Source organism: Neodiprion fabricii, chromosome 2, assembly GCF_021155785.1.
Source record: "Neodiprion fabricii isolate iyNeoFabr1 chromosome 2, iyNeoFabr1.1, whole genome shotgun sequence".
Lineage (NCBI taxonomy): Eukaryota > Metazoa > Arthropoda > Insecta > Hymenoptera > Diprionidae > Neodiprion > Neodiprion fabricii.
In genome coordinates, this window is record NC_060240.1 from 23,061,276 (window position 1) to 23,078,844 (window position 17,569).

At 35.7% G+C, this 17,569-nt stretch overlaps 2 protein-coding genes and 1 long non-coding RNA gene across 7 annotated transcripts; 1 reads left to right on the forward strand and 2 right to left on the reverse strand.

Moving 5' to 3' along the window:
* Positions 1-756: 756 nt before the first annotated feature.
* Positions 757-2,068, reverse strand: LOC124176187. The gene is made up of 2 exons (XR_006869320.1): positions 1,449-2,068; positions 757-1,289 (listed from the first exon to the last, which is right to left on the reverse strand). It is a non-coding gene; the product is annotated as an uncharacterized LOC124176187 (long non-coding RNA).
* LOC124176181 (endoplasmic reticulum chaperone BiP) lies at positions 2,058-6,112 on the forward strand. Its single transcript, XM_046557108.1, has 6 exons — positions 2,058-2,160; positions 2,699-2,852; positions 3,033-3,453; positions 3,656-4,021; positions 4,203-4,606; positions 4,853-6,112. The coding sequence occupies exons 2-6, from the start codon at positions 2,725-2,727 to the stop codon at positions 5,511-5,513; spliced, it is 1,980 nt and encodes a 659-aa protein (XP_046413064.1). The 5' UTR covers positions 2,058-2,160; positions 2,699-2,724; the 3' UTR covers positions 5,514-6,112.
* LOC124176183 (histone-lysine N-methyltransferase SMYD3) lies at positions 5,665-15,510 on the reverse strand. 5 transcript variants are annotated; one of them, XM_046557114.1, is made up of 7 exons: positions 11,926-12,061; positions 11,623-11,810; positions 11,058-11,299; positions 9,962-10,266; positions 8,046-8,325; positions 6,866-7,031; positions 5,665-6,732 (listed from the first exon to the last, which is right to left on the reverse strand). In XM_046557114.1, the coding sequence occupies exons 2-7, from the start codon at positions 11,736-11,738 to the stop codon at positions 6,522-6,524; spliced, it is 1,320 nt and encodes a 439-aa protein (XP_046413070.1). In that variant the 5' UTR covers positions 11,739-11,810; positions 11,926-12,061; the 3' UTR covers positions 5,665-6,521. The 5 variants fall into 5 exon arrangements, with proteins under 5 accessions (XP_046413070.1, XP_046413067.1, XP_046413071.1 ...); XM_046557111.1 differs by lacking the exons at positions 11,623-11,810; positions 11,926-12,061 and adding an exon at positions 15,299-15,510; XM_046557115.1 differs by lacking the exons at positions 11,623-11,810; positions 11,926-12,061 and adding an exon at positions 12,178-12,474.
* Between the last annotated feature and the right edge of the window lie 2,059 nt (positions 15,511-17,569).

Below are 17,569 nucleotides of genomic sequence, written 5' to 3' on the forward strand. Positions count from 1 at the left end.
TAAAGCGAGTGGCTCCTTTGACCATCACCGTAAAATCTGTTCACAGATTTCTTTGTACAACTTTAAAGTACATCAAAAGTAGTTTTATAATACCACTTTAGAAAGATTTGACACTTTGCACATTCAGAATTTGAAGTCTAGTCTTTCCACAAAATTATAGTGATACCAATTGAACAGCAAAGTTTCGTGTGTGTTGATTTCCATGTAATTAAATGTTGGTCACTCTGAAGTAAAACTTCACAATACTGAAGGTAATTTTTTATTATTGATGTTGTGTAACTTTCAACGATCAAGACTTGAGCAATTTGACATTTGTTCACCTTTTTTTTTATTTTAAGTGCCTGATTCAGAAACGAGATTTACTTGGAGTTCCAATCGATAAATTTTAATAAAAAACTCAATTCGGTGTTGATATAGGGATTATATGATAAATGTCTGAGTAATTATGGAAACTTGGGTAGCCTGATACTCTACAAATAAACATGATTGATCGAAGTTTCAAATATATGATGCGATATATGTAGCACTGAGTGCTCAGTGTATCGAACATAGTCAGATGAATAAATTTGAACTAGCAAACTATATCTTGCCAATTGTAACTGACCTTCCGGGATATAAGGCACATAAAGCTTCGAACAAGAGAAGCCAGTAATATGAATCCCAGCAGAAATTTATAAATTTCAAGAAAAGAACTGTTTGGATACAATATAAACAATATAACTGGTCGTAGTGCTAATTTCATTTTTTGGACACTGATTTAACTCGTATAATATAATGAAAAAAAGTGAGGTCACTGTGTTTCATAGTCATAGGTTCAGAACTAAGTAAAAAATATACAACAAACTAGTCATAATTATTACACTACTCTAAATAGGATTGGTGAATTGCGAATTGGATTTTCATCAATGTACGAGTTATTTTATTTTTTATTCATACTTAATTATTATTTGTAGTTGGATAAGTTTATCGCCAGTCTGATACCACTGACAGCAGTCGTCATGCTTTTATTGTGAATTAACAGACATGTACTTAGCAGTAGTATGTAATTTGAATCTTTTTTTGTACGAGATGATTATATGCATATATTTTTGATTAAAGAAGATATTTTTGTGTGTAATGAACAGATTTTTAATGTACTTGGCGAAAGATCTTTGCATCGAAGGTGCTTTTTTTGGGAATTATGAAAGACCTGTCAAATGAGCTATTTACAATTTTGGTGTTCTTGGTCATTGCCGGGTTTTGCCCGTCGCACCGTGTCGTGTTACAACTGAACGACAATTTGCCGATATCTGCGAAAGAAAGAGAATTCAGTTCTTTTACAACTAAACTCGCGTCCGACGTAATTTTTCTTTTCCAGGCACGATATCGTGAATTAGATGTGCTGTTATTTGCATCATCCCGTTTCATCTTCCCGTTATTTTTAAATATTCCACGTTGTATATACGTACGCAATTATACATGCTACGTCGCCAGGAACGTCCGTTCAGGGATCTATCAGGACGGAGCCTGAGTTTAATTCAGTCGTAAAGAAACTGAGATATTTCTGAAAATGGAGCATCTCTCATTTTTCGCCCTTCGCTTCTATTATACTGAAGATCATAATTCAGATCGTACTGCCTTCGGAAGATCGAGATTGCGGAGAGGGATTCTCAATTGACGAAACCGTTGTCGTCGGGTATCGCGAGAATTCATCAGATATTTACGCTAATACTACGAAAAAATACATGTAATAGAGTCATTATCGCAATTACATCAAAATATAAATCCGTAGCTCGATAAAATTCTCGACAAGAGGACAGTGAGATATACTCAACGCATTCATCACTGATGTGTGTCATTCGCAGTCTACGAGAGGCACGTCCAATCTTGTTCGTCCCCGAAACTTCTAGAACAAGCGAGAGTCGCGACGTGGGCCAATAAACGGAGGCCAACTATAGAGACGCGGTCCAATCAAAGCGCGAGTTTCTTCTATAACGTGGAGATTCGGACCAATCAAAGGAAGACACGACGAAATTTTCCCGTTAATATCTCCGGCGATGAATGCGCTCGCTAGTCAGTCATTTAACAGACGTCCCAAGTGAAAGAAGGTGTTTCAGTATAGAATTGTGTCAACTCGTGTGATCTTCTCAACGAACTGGGATCAAAATAGAAATTTTACTGGTAATTATTAATCGGTTTAATAACTGCCAATCGATATACCGTGCATATTATATTTCTCACTCCTCGAATGAACTAATTTCGGAATAAACCAGTCTTCTATCCGGCGAGCCACGTCGTTAAGAGGAGCCATATCCGTCCACTATCCGTATAATTTTGGATTAACGATTACAGTATCAGTCGAAGCAATAAGGGTTGATCGGTCACTCGTTCAATAATTATTTCGCAGCCTTTACCGACAACTCCACGCATGCCGAATTCGCGGCTTTCCGGCATTATTGAGATAGCCGGGTACAGCTGCTGCTAGAAATTTTACAACTCGTAGTCTTCGTGTTTTCATTGCATCTGTGAAAGTCAATTGTATCGTATATTCATAGTTATAGAACTTCTGTCAACGCAAACTGCGATTTTAGCAGACACTTGAACAATGTTAGCAATTTTTTTTACACTACAATTGCAGTTGTACCCGAATTGTCCGGCAGCTTCGACCAGATTTGCTTAAATCAGTATCTGACTGTAAATTTTTTCAACAATTTTTCAGGTGAATATATATTTGGATACGTGAAAATGAAGGGAGCAGTTGCCCTTTTACTGTTAGGGCTGGTCGCAGCCTTGGCAAGTGCCAAAGATGAGAAAAAAGACAAAGAGGACATTGGAACGGTGATAGGAATTGATTTGGGAACAACATATTCATGGTAATAATTACAAATAAAAATTGAATTATTAAGCATCTATTTCCAGTCTTGATAAACCTGCATTTGAAATTCCCTATTCCACAAACCTCTTGAGACTGAAGTACTGAATTTAATATTTCCAGCTGACTGGGGTTTGAAAAAACATTTTCGTTTTACTAATTTGGACATTTTTTTATACAGTGTCGGCGTTTACAAGAATGGTCGTGTGGAAATTATCGCCAACGATCAAGGAAACCGTATCACACCGTCTTATGTTGCGTTCACGCCGGATGGTGAAAGACTGATCGGTGACGCAGCCAAGAACCAGCTGACGACAAATCCTGAAAACACAGTATTTGACGCAAAGCGTTTGATTGGCCGAGAATGGTCAGACAGCACTGTTCAGCAGGATGTCAAGTTCTTCCCGTTCACTGTTATTGAGAAAAACAGTAAACCCCATATCAAAGTTTCCACTAGTCAGGGAGACAAGGTATTCGCACCTGAGGAAATATCTGCCATGGTTCTTAATAAAATGAAGGAAACTGCAGAGGCCTACTTGGGCAAGAAAGTCACACATGCTGTAGTCACTGTACCTGCGTACTTCAATGACGCTCAAAGACAGGTAAGATAATTGACAGTAAGATGTTCAATACCTTTTGTGCAAGAGTGCATCAACTCACTGAATATTCCTAGTTTTTACCATCATTGTTTACTATGTTCGATAATTACCCAAAGATTCCCAGCACTATGTCTCTTTTCGGCATCAAAATTTGCTTGAATATTGGTAGGTCTTGAAAATATATTATAAATTTTCTGTAAAACAGGCAACCAAAGATGCTGGAACTATTTCTGGTCTGAATGTTATGAGAATCATAAACGAGCCAACGGCTGCTGCAATTGCTTACGGTCTTGACAAGAAGGATGGAGAGAAGAATGTCTTAGTATTTGATCTGGGTGGTGGTACTTTTGACGTCAGTCTCTTGACTATTGACAACGGTGTGTTCGAAGTTGTGTCTACAAACGGTGACACCCATTTGGGAGGTGAAGACTTTGACCAGAGAGTTATGGACCACTTCATCAAACTCTACAAGAAGAAGAAGGGCAAAGACATCCGTAAAGATAACAGAGCCGTGCAGAAACTCCGAAGAGAAGTTGAGAAGGCGAAGAGAGCACTAAGCGCCAGTCACCAGGTAAATATGATTTAAATGTCTATTAACACTTGAAAAAAAAATTCAGCAGCACGAAAATCACCAAAAGTTCAGCAAAACCTTTTGATCGCAAGATTCAGATTTGAATTATCAAAGTTCAACTTCATACCGAAAACCGAAACGAAAGTCAGAACAAGATTTACATGTTTTATGAAATTTTCAGGTCAGGATTGAGATTGAATCCTTCTTCGAGGGTGAAGACTTCTCTGAGACGCTGACACGAGCCAAATTCGAAGAGCTGAACATGGATCTCTTCCGCAGTACGATGAAGCCTGTACAGAAAGTTTTGGAGGATGCCGACATGAGCAAAAAAGACGTAGATGAGATTGTTCTCGTTGGTGGATCCACAAGGATACCGAAGGTCCAGCAACTTGTGAAAGAATTCTTTGGCGGCAAGGAGCCATCGAGGGGCATCAATCCTGATGAAGCTGTAGCGTACGGAGCTGCGGTACAGGCTGGTGTACTTTCTGGGGAACAAGACACCGACGCAATTGTCCTTTTGGATGTTAACCCTCTGACCATGGGTATTGAAACTGTTGGAGGAGTTATGACCAAGCTTATCCCAAGGTAATTATTATTATTATGATTTGGTAATACATCAACATATTTTGATAGGTAAAGTACATTTTTTATCAACGAAAATAAATGATCTCCAAATTAATTATTATTAGAATACTCTGAGAATTAGCCGTTAGATTCTAATACTGGCAAAAAAAATGGATTTTGAAATATCATCAAAGTCTTGTAACATTTATTCGATATTTACCAAATGCTTAATTTGAAGGTTAATTAAGTTTCTCTTTCCGTTTACAGAAACACTGTAATCCCGACGAAAAAATCGCAAATATTCTCTACAGCATCGGACAATCAGCACACAGTAACGATTCAGGTTTACGAAGGTGAGAGACCGATGACCAAGGACAATCACTTGCTGGGCAAGTTTGATCTGACTGGCATCCCACCGGCGCCACGAGGAATCCCTCAAATTGAAGTGACTTTCGAAATCGACGCGAACGGTATATTGCAAGTATCTGCTGAGGACAAGGGAACTGGTAACCGTGAAAAAATCGTCATCACCAACGATCAGAATCGGTTGACACCAGATGACATTGAAAGGATGATCAAAGACGCTGAGAAGTTTGCCGATGATGACAAGAAACTGAAGGAGCGAGTAGAGGCGCGAAACGAACTCGAATCATACGCGTACTCGCTGAAGAATCAATTGTCTGATAAGGAAAAGCTCGGTGCCAAGGTCAGCGATTCTGATAAATCGAAAATGGAGGAAGCCATTGAAGAGAAGATCAAGTGGCTCGAAGACAATCAAGACACTGAACCGGAAGAATACAAGAAGCAAAAGAAGGAATTGGAGGAAATAGTTCAGCCTATTATCGCCAAGCTTTACCAAGGCGCAGGTGGTGTTCCACCAACAGGTGGTTCCCCTGATGAAGATGATGATCTTAAGGATGAACTTTAATTGCAGAGAGCCCTTTGCGTTCTATAGACTGAAAAAATCATCCTTTAAGCAAATACTTCAGATATTATTATACGACGATACCGACTTGTACACTGTACATAAATACGCAGCTGGATTCGTGATGGCAAAAAGTTTTTTTTTTCGCTAGCCAAGTAGAAAATAACGCGAGTTTAGAAGAGAAAGAAGCTAGACGTAAATCGTCGAATCGTTGTATCAATCTTTGAAGCATATTTGCTGTAAAATAATTCCACCTCCATACCCCTGAAGGAAAAAAAATGAGACACGAAGCAGCAATATTTCCTTTTTCGGAATATTGTCTATGAAGGAGTTGAACGTCAATTCCTGTGTAAGACTTCACTGTGTTGTTAATTTATTTTGATTATTTTATATGTTCCATTAATATAGTAATCGAATACATTTGAAAATATTTGTGAGACTGGGAGTGAAGAGACAAAAGCGTGTCTGATGCGTGAATGCCAGTGTAGTTTCTTATTGTTATTGTGGTATATGTGTAGCATATACAATAATATTGTATGAGTGCGTGAATGCAAGATGTATCCTATCAGTATCACAAAATAAACATTTTTTCAGTAAAGTAATTATCGTCCAAATTTTATAACAAACTCCCTTGTTATTGATTTTCCATAAATTTATGGTAAAAAAGTTTGGTTCCACGTGATTCTAGAAACGCACCATTTTTATAACCAGCCTAACATGTAGAACGTATCCAAATAAATTTAATAATTTACATACTTATCTTTCCCATTATCCATCTAATAAATGCATCGTAAAAGTGATTCTAAAACTTGCCAGAATTTCATTAAGCTTTGGTAATTACAACCCATCGTCAGAGTTCAATAATGTAATTTCTGCTACAGTTTGCTCATACAATTATTTTTCATTCTCGTCGTTATCGTGTACTGCGGCAGTATAATATCTCGATAATTCGGTGAACAGCGTTTATACAAAATCTAAAAATATATTTCTGTAAGTGAAAATTGGCCTTATTTAATTAGAATATTGGGAAATAGCTTGATAAGTCAATGGTTTGAGCTGCTCTCTAACAAGAGAGTGTTGATCGCCATGTGTTACAGTTAAAACTGCTGCAGCCTTTTTGAGTGTGTCAACTGCTCTGCTCGATTTCCCTAAATACAATTGTATCTTTCCTAATTTCAGATAGAGTAATCCTGTTAATGGGTGCATGGCGCCATAATATAATCTGAAAATGGTAAATGCAATGTACAGTAAGTAAAACTGATATTGCTAGAAGAAGAAGTAGATAAGTGATACATGACTAATTATTGTGGATGTAATAACAAATTGAGCCATGCACAGGAAATCAGAGCACTTACAGATATCCAGGTATGAGTTTAGTTCCATAATGTTCAGCATCTTCCCAACAAGTGCCCAAATTGACTGCCGCTTCAAAAGCAGCGTCAAGCGTTCGTACATGCTGCAAGTTGAGGGAATGTAATACGCCTTCCTGCTTCTTTAGGCATATTTTACTAACATCGAGATCTGAAGATTTGAGTTAAGTTGCTTACAGCCTGATCCCCTAACGTTTCGCCAGTTTTTTAAGGTAAACATTTCAATTTTGCTGCAATTTGGATACGTTATATTGTAAACAAAGATCCGCATGTCTACTTTTCATAACGAAAAAAATAAAAAGAAATTCATGTTTAACCCTTTGTGGTACAGCATCTCACACATGAGACACCTTTTTTGAATTGGCTATTGAAAATTTATATCAAATTTTTGAAACATCGCTGTAATTTTTTTGCATAACTGGTCTACTAAGATGTCAATGTGGATGTTTTAAAGGGTTTATGATGATTCCGAGAATATAGTGAGCGCTATAAATAAACAAAGTGTTGAAAACGCCTATTTTTAAAGAATAAATGTAACTGTGGGAAGGTTATGGGGACTAGAAAAGTGGAACTTCGTAATATTGGATTTTTGGAGTCGCTAAAAATGAATCTGACGTCAGAATTTAAAAATTCAAGACAGTGGATCCAATACGACGGACTGAAAATATAAGATTCAAGATAGCGGATCTAATACAGTGGACTGAAAATATAAGGTTCAAAGAATTTGACTGCAAGGAAAAATGTATGCTTCAAAGGGTTGACTCGTTCACATACACATGTCTAAAAGTGACGGAAAAACGTGTTTATTGGCAGTTTCAAAGGATCCATCAAAATGGATATGATCTTTGGAAATAACAGATTTTTTACAAAAATCACAGATTAGGTTACATTTTTTTTCCGACCACAGGAACTGTTAGAAATTCGAAGACAAAAGTTCAATACATAAATGTGAAAAAATTTAGCAACGTCTTTTTTGTCAAGGGTGGATGGATTTTTATATCTTCTTATACAGTATGTTATAGCAATGAAACTGCAGCCAGATTAAAATTTTTACCTTAAAAAGCTGGCCGAAAGTTGGTGAATCCCACCAACCATTACAAGTCGACAATATAAGAGATATTATGTCACATCGTATTTCATTACTCCGGTGTTTCGACAAGGATACATGCGACAGTCTTCATGCTTTGTAAATGATGTAGAGTAAATTCTGTAACTTCTTCAAACAAATCGCTCAGTGTTTCGGGTAGTTTTTCTCCACATTCTGAACAACTTTCCTCAGACGGAAAGCATGGAGCATCGCATGACGGACTCGGACAAGCAGCAGCCATCACAAACGGCTCAGGTGACGTGCATCGTTCACAGTTGCATCGAAAATAATAACCAGCTTGTAATTCAGTTTGTCTTTCTTCCGTGGAATTGAGCAGGTCGATGTATGATATTCTGATCTGATTTATTGTCGGTGAGAAAGATGGAACCAAACTAAATTTAGTACTTTTCATTAGTTAATCAATATAGTGTAATATTGAAACATTGCTTTGTAAGCCGAAAATTATCTATGTCTTATAGTAAAATCACAATTTCGCAAAATCATGGATAAAATAAGGATGCAATAAAGTATTATACTTCTTATCATGACATATGACTTCGATTGCTTTTGTAACTCACTTTAATAATGCATGCAGAATTGAGTTAGTATCGCTGAAAGTGAAATATCTCGGTATTTGTATTATTAATTTGAGTTGAAAATACTTGAGAACAAGTGGATTTCTATCTGTTATCCAAAAATCATGCTTTGTTGACAGCAAGATAGATATTTATGTTGTATTTATTCATTAAATTTACACACCTGCGCAAAGTACTATGCATTGCATATATTATGAAACACAGGGAAAATCAGCACATGGTTCAAAAAATGCAACATAATGTGGAATGCATGTTTATATAATGAAATATCAACAATGATGAACAAACAAACAAACGGATGAGCAACACTTTGGACAAAACAACAAGTAACTACTATATGATGTAAGCACCCATATTTTATGCGAAGCAACTGCAAGCTGCAATTACTAACAGCAACAAGTAACGATCAGCATTATCTGTATGTAGTAAAAGAAATTGAGCATTTTATAGCTTTTCGTACAATTGCAGAAGGAAAATGTTTCTTGGCAATCAAGCTCAATTCCAGCACTATTTAATACGATACAACAAATAGGCAAACTATGGTGTCATAATACGAAGAAAATAAACTCTGTAAGGAAATGATACAAGTTTAGTAAAAGCCTGGAAATACGAGTTTGTGTAAATAATATTATGAGCGCAGATTGATTAACCCTATCAGTCATAATAGTAAATATTCTTACCATCTATTTTATATCCATTTTTTATACATTTAGAGAACTTTTCAATATGTTTTATTTCGGTTTTTTGCTATTTCTGATAGTCCACTAATAGGTTTTCAATACTCGAGAGAAATTATTGCGACATAATGTAAATTATTATTGTTAGAAGTAAATTGATTGAAAAAAAATGTAAGAAATGATGGAATATTTCTTTTCTGCGAAGGTTACCCCTCTACACGTACACATGTTTTACTTAAATTTTAAGTTTTTGGGGTTGCTGATTACGAATCTGGAATCAGATTTTAAAAATTCAAGATGGTGGATCTAATATGGTGGACAAAAATTTCGAATTTGCTCGAATCCGAAGACAAATCTCTGTCCAGGGGTTTTTGGGAAAATCAGATTTCCAAAATTGAGTATGGCAAATCCAATCAAACACATCGAAAATCCCTGCATAAAGTTTTTTGACTGTATTCGATCAAATTTGAAATTTTCATCCGTCGTATTGGATCGACCATCTTCAACTTTTTAAATTTGACTTCCGATACGTAATCAGCAACCTCGAAAACCATGGAATACTACCTTGTTATAAAAGTTGACTCAGCACAATAATGTATGACTTAAAGGGTTAACAGATCAGTTTAGATCTGGAACTTGATTGAAAGCAAAACAATTGAATTATTCTGAATGATTGAGTTAATACGGTGGAATGAGTATTGAAACTTGTGTATTTTCATACCTCTGACCAATCTAATCGAGGTATATCTTCCAGGGCTCTAATGGTGATTGTAGTCCCTTCAAAAACAGCAACAGCATTTGGCTTGCAACTATGATCCATTACGGAAGGCCCTAGGTAAACCCCAGTTCCGATGCTGTTCATCTCTGAGTCTAATATGTTGAAAGAGTTGACGCACAGGCGACCATATATTCCCATCAACTCTGCTGAGTTTGGTAGAAGCGTCTCTCCGAGAACTTCAAATAAGACACCACATAGAGACGTAAAGTGTTCCATTCGTTTCACATCTTGTTTCAGATCGGAATAATCTGAAAAATGAGATGTATGAATTTGAGGATAATTTGGCAGGACTGTCTGGATAGAAAATTAAAGAAAGAGAAGGAACTGTTTAAAAAATCTCTAGCAGTACTGTTTATGAGAATGATGATGATCATAAACGAAACAACAACTTGACTGTTTCACAAAAATGAATCCGAGAAAATTCAATAAACACAAGCTAAGATATCGAAAATTTAACAGATAATTTTACAATTACAACGTTCAAACTGATTAAACGCTGGTATATATTTATCTGATTCCTATGTTTTTGTGCCTATACTGCTTGCTGACCAAATTCCCACATATTATCTGATTGTGAAAGACAATCAAGAAATTTTACCATACATTATAGTTATAACATGCGTATATAATTTTTCACGAAAATCTGTTGCACCATTTTGAAAAAATCTGTGGTGAGTAAAATAAGCCCAAAAACATCAGAGTTACTCATTTTGAATGTCTAGTTATCAAAATTTTTCTCAAACTATTGATTTTTTAGCTGGCGTTATTCAAATTATCTCAGAATAATCTTTTTAGCAAAGTAAAGATGACGTTTTATTTTCAGGCTCAAAACATTGTTGTAAATTACATTGCTCAAGATTGTTTAAATGTTTTTTTCGTCTCTTTTTACAATATTTGAATCTCATTAGATTTTAATAATCTCTATAAATAAATTAAATGATTGGGTGTTTTTCATAATCTAATTATGAGATTGAACCCTTCAAAATGCGAGCTCGAAAAGTAGTTTTTCTGAAACTTGCCATTTGTTCTTGTTACTTACGAGACATAAGGTCCTTGAACTTCCTGAATCTTGTCTCTGTGTAAAAGCCTTGCTCGTCTGCTCCACCTTTGTTCAACTTTATGACTATTCGTGCCATTAATCTAGCTGCGTCAGGAATTATTCTTGGTGATATTCGCTTCAAATTTGTACACTCGAACTTGTGTATGCCCCATGATTCTTTTTGACAGTGGCGATCGCAGTAATATACACATTGACACGCTGAACATTTCAGTAGTTTACTGCTATAAAGTGAATACCATTGAATGTATTAGCAACTCATTATTAAAGCTTCTCAATTACACAAGAATGTTCTTTCAGTTAATACATTCATTTATAAGAAATTCAATCGTATCAAAATTGTTGTGATGCAAAGCGATACAATGTAACAGTAAATTTAAACGTTTTCAACCTGCTGTAAAGTAGTCAAAGAATTATCAATGCAGCTAATTTCAGTGAGAAATGTATCGTGTGATATCTGCAAAACTCTGAATTAGAAGAATAATTACAGATGAAACAAACAGATAAAGTGGGGAAGAAATCGCTGCCAATTCTATTGTTATTATACCTCCGCAAGCAGTTGTCGCATCTGTCATTTCTGTATTTGGACATCAAAACAAACGCGAACGGTGTCGCAGTTGAGATTACTGAGCCTTTCAGAATTTGACTATGTTCACCCTTCATATTGATGATCAGTAATTAATGTCATTCTACTTATCGCCCCTAAATTCTGATTCTTAAATATGAATTGCTTTCCTACAACCTAGCGGTATTCATAATTTTAGTCGAATTTCAGTCATACAGTGCAAATGAACCCCGATCGGACGCAACGGACTGCGTGTTGCTGCGTGTCTGATTCACGTGCACTGACCTCTATAGTAATTGCCACGGGTAACACCCGTATTCATAGTCCTTCCTTGAGGAACAAGGATTCCTTGTTCTCATTTCACATTTCATGAACAAGGAATCCTTGTTCCTCAAGGAAGGACTATGAATACGGGTTCTCATTTCACGTTTCATGAACAAGGTATCCTTGTTCCTCAAGGGAGGACTATGAATACGGGTGTAAGGTAAGGTTTCATGAAGGACAGGGAACAAAATTGCAGTATTCTGCCGTACCGACTCGATCTTACTTTAGGCGGTCTTTTCGAGCCGAGCGTACGTTTGCAATATAAGTCGTAGGTGGGTCGAAGATGAATATCGCAAATACGCGAGGCAAAAAATGGTTGCCTCCTTGTTGCACACGATTCTTTACATAACAAGAGATGTTACGCGTGTTTTCGCGAAGCACGAAATTGAGGTTAGAGTCGCATAATATCAGATTTGTTCGCGGCACCACTTGCGCGCAGTACAGAAAAGACCACTTGTAACTTTTTAGAACTTAGGGCCGTGTTCGACGATCTCTTTTTTTTAATGAATTCCTTCAAAATGATAGCAAAGCACGCGCAGAACGTACTTCCTGCTGCGCGAGACCGGCACATGCGCAAATTATTACAATGAGGATATAACCTCAAAACTTGGTAAAATGTGTCAAGAAGTTATGTGCTTTACCATAACTTCTTGCTTCTGAAACATCTTTTGTTATAGGTATAAAGAAAAATCGACAGTAAAAACAATACCGACAGTGTTTGACACGTGGTTTGACCAATTTACCCAGGTTTTGAGGTTATATTTTCATCGTAATAATTTGCGCATGTACCGGTGTCGCGCAGCAGGAAGTACGTTCTGCGCGTCCGCTCCTATCATTTTAAAGGTTCATCAAAAAGAAGAGACCGTCCACTGGAGATTAGTGAGATTGTCGAACACGGCCGGAGTGGTCTTTTCAGTACTTCACGCATGCGCATTCACAGCTTATTCAACCGACAAAAAAAAGGGTACTTTGTGTACGGTACGCATGAAGGACCGTGTATAACATGCTGGCGTTATATAATAGCTATTTCCGTACCTAGGATGTAAAGTATTACGCCCGTGGTGCGAACAATATTTTTCGTCCTACGTAGGCGTAAACGGGCTTTAATTCTTAAAAAATAAAAAGGCTTAAAATCCTGCTTTACGCCTGCTATAAAGAAAAATCAATTTCCGTACATGCGAACAACCAAAGCAACAAACTTTTCTAATCCGGACTGCGTCGATAATGTTAGGAAATTCTTTCACCGATGCTCCCAGAAGCGGCCCTCAGGTAACTCCAAGGCTGACTGTCTTTAACAATGTTTGTTACAATCAACCAACTACGCCAGTGAATATTTCAAACATTTTCCCGACTAAATACGTAATAAAATTATTACATTCGGTTTAATGATTAAATCATATTTGCTTTGTGAGGATATAGGATTTTCAAGGGATTAAGCGGGTATTCGCTAATGTTACGATCGATAAAAAAATTAATTTTTCAAATACGATTTTTTCTATGATCTTACTGGATTATAAATCAAAGATTTTTTTAGCAGAGATGCAAAATATAGGAGTAATGAAGGTTTACAGACAAGCGAGTGCAGGTTGAAAATTGATCTGGTTTCACAGCTGTTGTTCGTCCAATTGTTATTCCCTGAAAAACCTTTAAACGCATATTTCATAAAATTACTTTTGTCGAACTCAATATCATATCTTGAAAACTTTCTCACGATGTTTACACTAATTGACCAAAATTAAAACGTTCAAATCTCATTTGACTCGTACATAAATTTTCTGTAGTCTAAAGCAATATTAAAACATAATTCATGCAGAATTTCTATTCTCTATAACAAACGAAAGTTTGAAATGTCTGTGCAAAGTCGACCATATTGTTATTGTTTCAAGTACTTATCTTTAGTCATTTTTTATTTCATGCGTTGTTATCTGATTGATTTTAGTTCTAGCTATATAGAGGACTTTCCTGAATTATGTAGAACTTTTGTTTTTTCATTTCTGAACAACATAAGAGGTGCAATCCTCTAGACAATCGTTGGACTGCTGCAACTTCTGCATTTTTTTTATCAAACCAAATTTCAGTTGCAAATTTGTTACGTACGTCGAAAAACCATTTAAATTATAATTTTTTTGAATAAATAAAAAGATTCGTGAATATCACCTACTTTTTGGTCTTTTACTATAGCGTGTACCTCTTTAACTCTTGTAGGACCTTGACATTTCATTTCAACTTTTTAGTTTAAAAACCTTGAATTTTGCTGTCAATGTCATTGTGTTAAATGGTGAAAAAGATTTTTAAAACTACAGATGCAATCTGCATGATTTTTTTATATTAACTCATGCACACGTTGAGGAGTGAGTTCAAACAGTTTTCACTCGCGAAATTAGTCCTTAAACTTTGGACGCGTTTTTCTCGAAACTTACGTTTTCACAACGGTGTACACTATACACGATATTACGAGTGGTAATCGATCGAAGATGCGATTTTGTCGTTTTCATTTTTCATTAAATAGTTATATTGATAATGATACAACAGGTTACGTCAAATTTCAAAATAAATGAGGACCCTAAAATATTAGTGGGCAAAATATATTGTATTCGATGAAATTTATTCGATTTCGAATAAATATAGACATGCGAATTGTCTTGTGTCCAATTCCGAATCACACAATGAAACGAATAGTCACAATCGTTGAAATAATAAATGTTCGAAACTGATAATGTTTCAATTCGTCATTCCGAATATTCGTTTCCAATTCGAACGCAATTCGTTTTTGTGTACTGGGAAGATCAATGTTTTCAATTTGATGATCCAAATATTTTACAATTGCCCTCGGAATCGCTATTATAACGAATAGTTTGGCATAAGGGATATCTGGAATTTGTGTATTTGTAACCTGAATTCGTAGCTTTAAAACTGAAAATCATTTAAAAAACTGCAATAGAGTTGAAATTAAAAAAAATAATTAAACTATTCGGAACCTTTGTTATAATCTTCATCATAATCAGCTTATTTTCTATAAAAACGCGAAATGTTCCTGTATGGATGGTTTCAAAAGTGGATCGTCTGCGACGGTAAATGTTGGAAATTTAAATTGTATGTTGATAGCTGGCTTGATTTCATTGCTAAAGATCATATGCACTTTAATATATTGGAGTGCAAGTTAATTATTATAATAACTATTATTATAATAATCAACAGTAATTAATAAATTGAGTTGGCACTGCAGTTTTACTAGTTAGGAACTATAGGGCTTTGACGTCATGCTTGTGGCTGCCATTTGTGCGATAATTATATAGGTATACTTGAAATCAGAATAAATTTAATGTTGTCTCACCTCGCGAAACAATTGTCACATCGGTTCCATCGAAAAAGTGACTTGAGCACATACACAAACGGTTTAGCACTAAGAAGACTTGTTCCTTTACTGATATTAGCTCTATTTTTGTAATCGTTATTTGTAAACCTCATTCTCACATATAACTTATATTTTGTTGGATGAACTTCAAAGATTTAGCATCCAGTTGCTGCCGTCGAGGTAATAAAAGAAACTGAAACTATGAATTGAGTGCGTTACTCGCGACGCTGGGCCAATCTTTAAATTGAGTCCCACGTTACACATAAAGATACCTAGATCCAATGAGCTTGTGTGTATCATCATTCTATACTGCAACCCTAAAATTAACCACTAGGTTTTTTCAGATGACACCAAGTTTAACACGGTATTATAAATAGACTTATCATGGTTCTCAACCTGTAGAAATAGATGCTGCATATATTTCCAGGCATATACCGTCTCTGCAACAGTTACGTATTACGGATAATCAAGCCTCTCAGCATTTCACACAGTAGTTCATTCCCCTGGAAATGAGATCAAATGAGTCTAATGAAAAATTTTACTCTCGCCTGATTTTCTTTCAGCGGAAAATCTTCAAGAGCATGACGATTCAGTATGGAGGTATAATTTCTTATATAATAATTCGGCTGATCACTGATGTACAACTACACATGTTCCAATTGAACACGTGATATTCCTTGACTTTTATATTGGTATACACAGCATTTGATACCTGCATATGTATTGATCTAGCAATTACATGGCGTAGATGAATTGCATGAAATGATCAAACGACCTAGCTTTTATACCTTATATCTTTGCCGCGAGTATTCAGTCATTTGAATGCAGCTTAATAGACTTAATGACATTCAAATTTGATATACTCATAATGTAATGACAAGATAAAATATTAACAATTGATATAATTTTATACCTAAGCTATAATATTTCAGGCAGTAATTCATTACGTTGATATCATATTCCGATTATTAGTTGCGATTACATAGCCATAATATACATACTGGTGGATTCTAAATTCACTGTAATAAGTGATTTTGAAGTTAGGCGGAATTTATACAAGTGAACGTTTAAATGGCCATGGTTCTTCTACTTGGAAGGTAAACCAATCTCCATTGTCAATTATTGCCATTGTTGCTATTATGCAAAACTGTGGTTACGTGATACTAAATTTTTGAATTCCCGCTCGTATCGTTCGATAGAATTTGATAATATGATTATTATACATACGAATTCGATTTACAGTTGCGCACTGATTGTGAGAGTGCATATTTTTTGGGTTTTCCACTTTTCGATAAGTTGAAAACAGGGAAATCTACACTAACAGTGCTCAATTTTTATTTTTTCAAGTCGAATCACCATAATAATAAGGTGGAGAAATGAAAATCTCTTTTTTCTTTTAACTGCAGTATAAACTAATCAGATTTTAAATATGTCAGAAAGTGTGATAGTTGATCGTTCTGATGATCTCACAATGAAACTCAAATACTTGTAATTTCATTCAGCATCAACACAGTGTTTTTTGAAAAGGTTAAAAATATTTTTACTAATAATAAGTTGATATACTATAATATCTACGAATCCCACGAACTATATACTTGGAATTCCGAAGCCACGTGCGCAGCGATTGTATTCAGATCGCTTATTCACATTCTTTCGCACATTACAGGCTCTTCATATATCATGCCGCATGTGTATTTTATATCGAGAATTTTGCTACATACGTACGTATAAATCTCACGGCTTTAACAAATATATTTCGACACTTATAATTATTATCTCATTGATTTGCAACGATGGATCGTACGAAAGAGACATATAGCGGTTAGAGTAAAATTATCGAAATTCAAAAACGGTACAAAAATAGCATGGAAAACCATTCTCTGGATGATCTAGTGATAAATATACCAGCAATTATTGCTATATGCTCTAAGAATGATAAAGGAGGAAAGGTAGCTCTGCAAGTGTCCCCGAACTAGAAAGAGAGAGAGAGAGAGAGAGACAATGAATCTATTTCCTCTCTCTATGGTGCATACAACATACAATTAGGCGCTCTACACAGGTACTTTCATTTTCTTTCTCTTTCTAGTAGGGTCGCTGAAGTAGCTCCCCTACTCTATTCTTATACTTCTTATACTCTATGTTGATAGTAGAGTAATTTAGAGGCAGTAGCATGAAGTGATTAGATATTAGACAATAAAAGTTCAACGCGCATGTTCAGACTTTGGATAGTTGAATACGGATCAGTGTCAT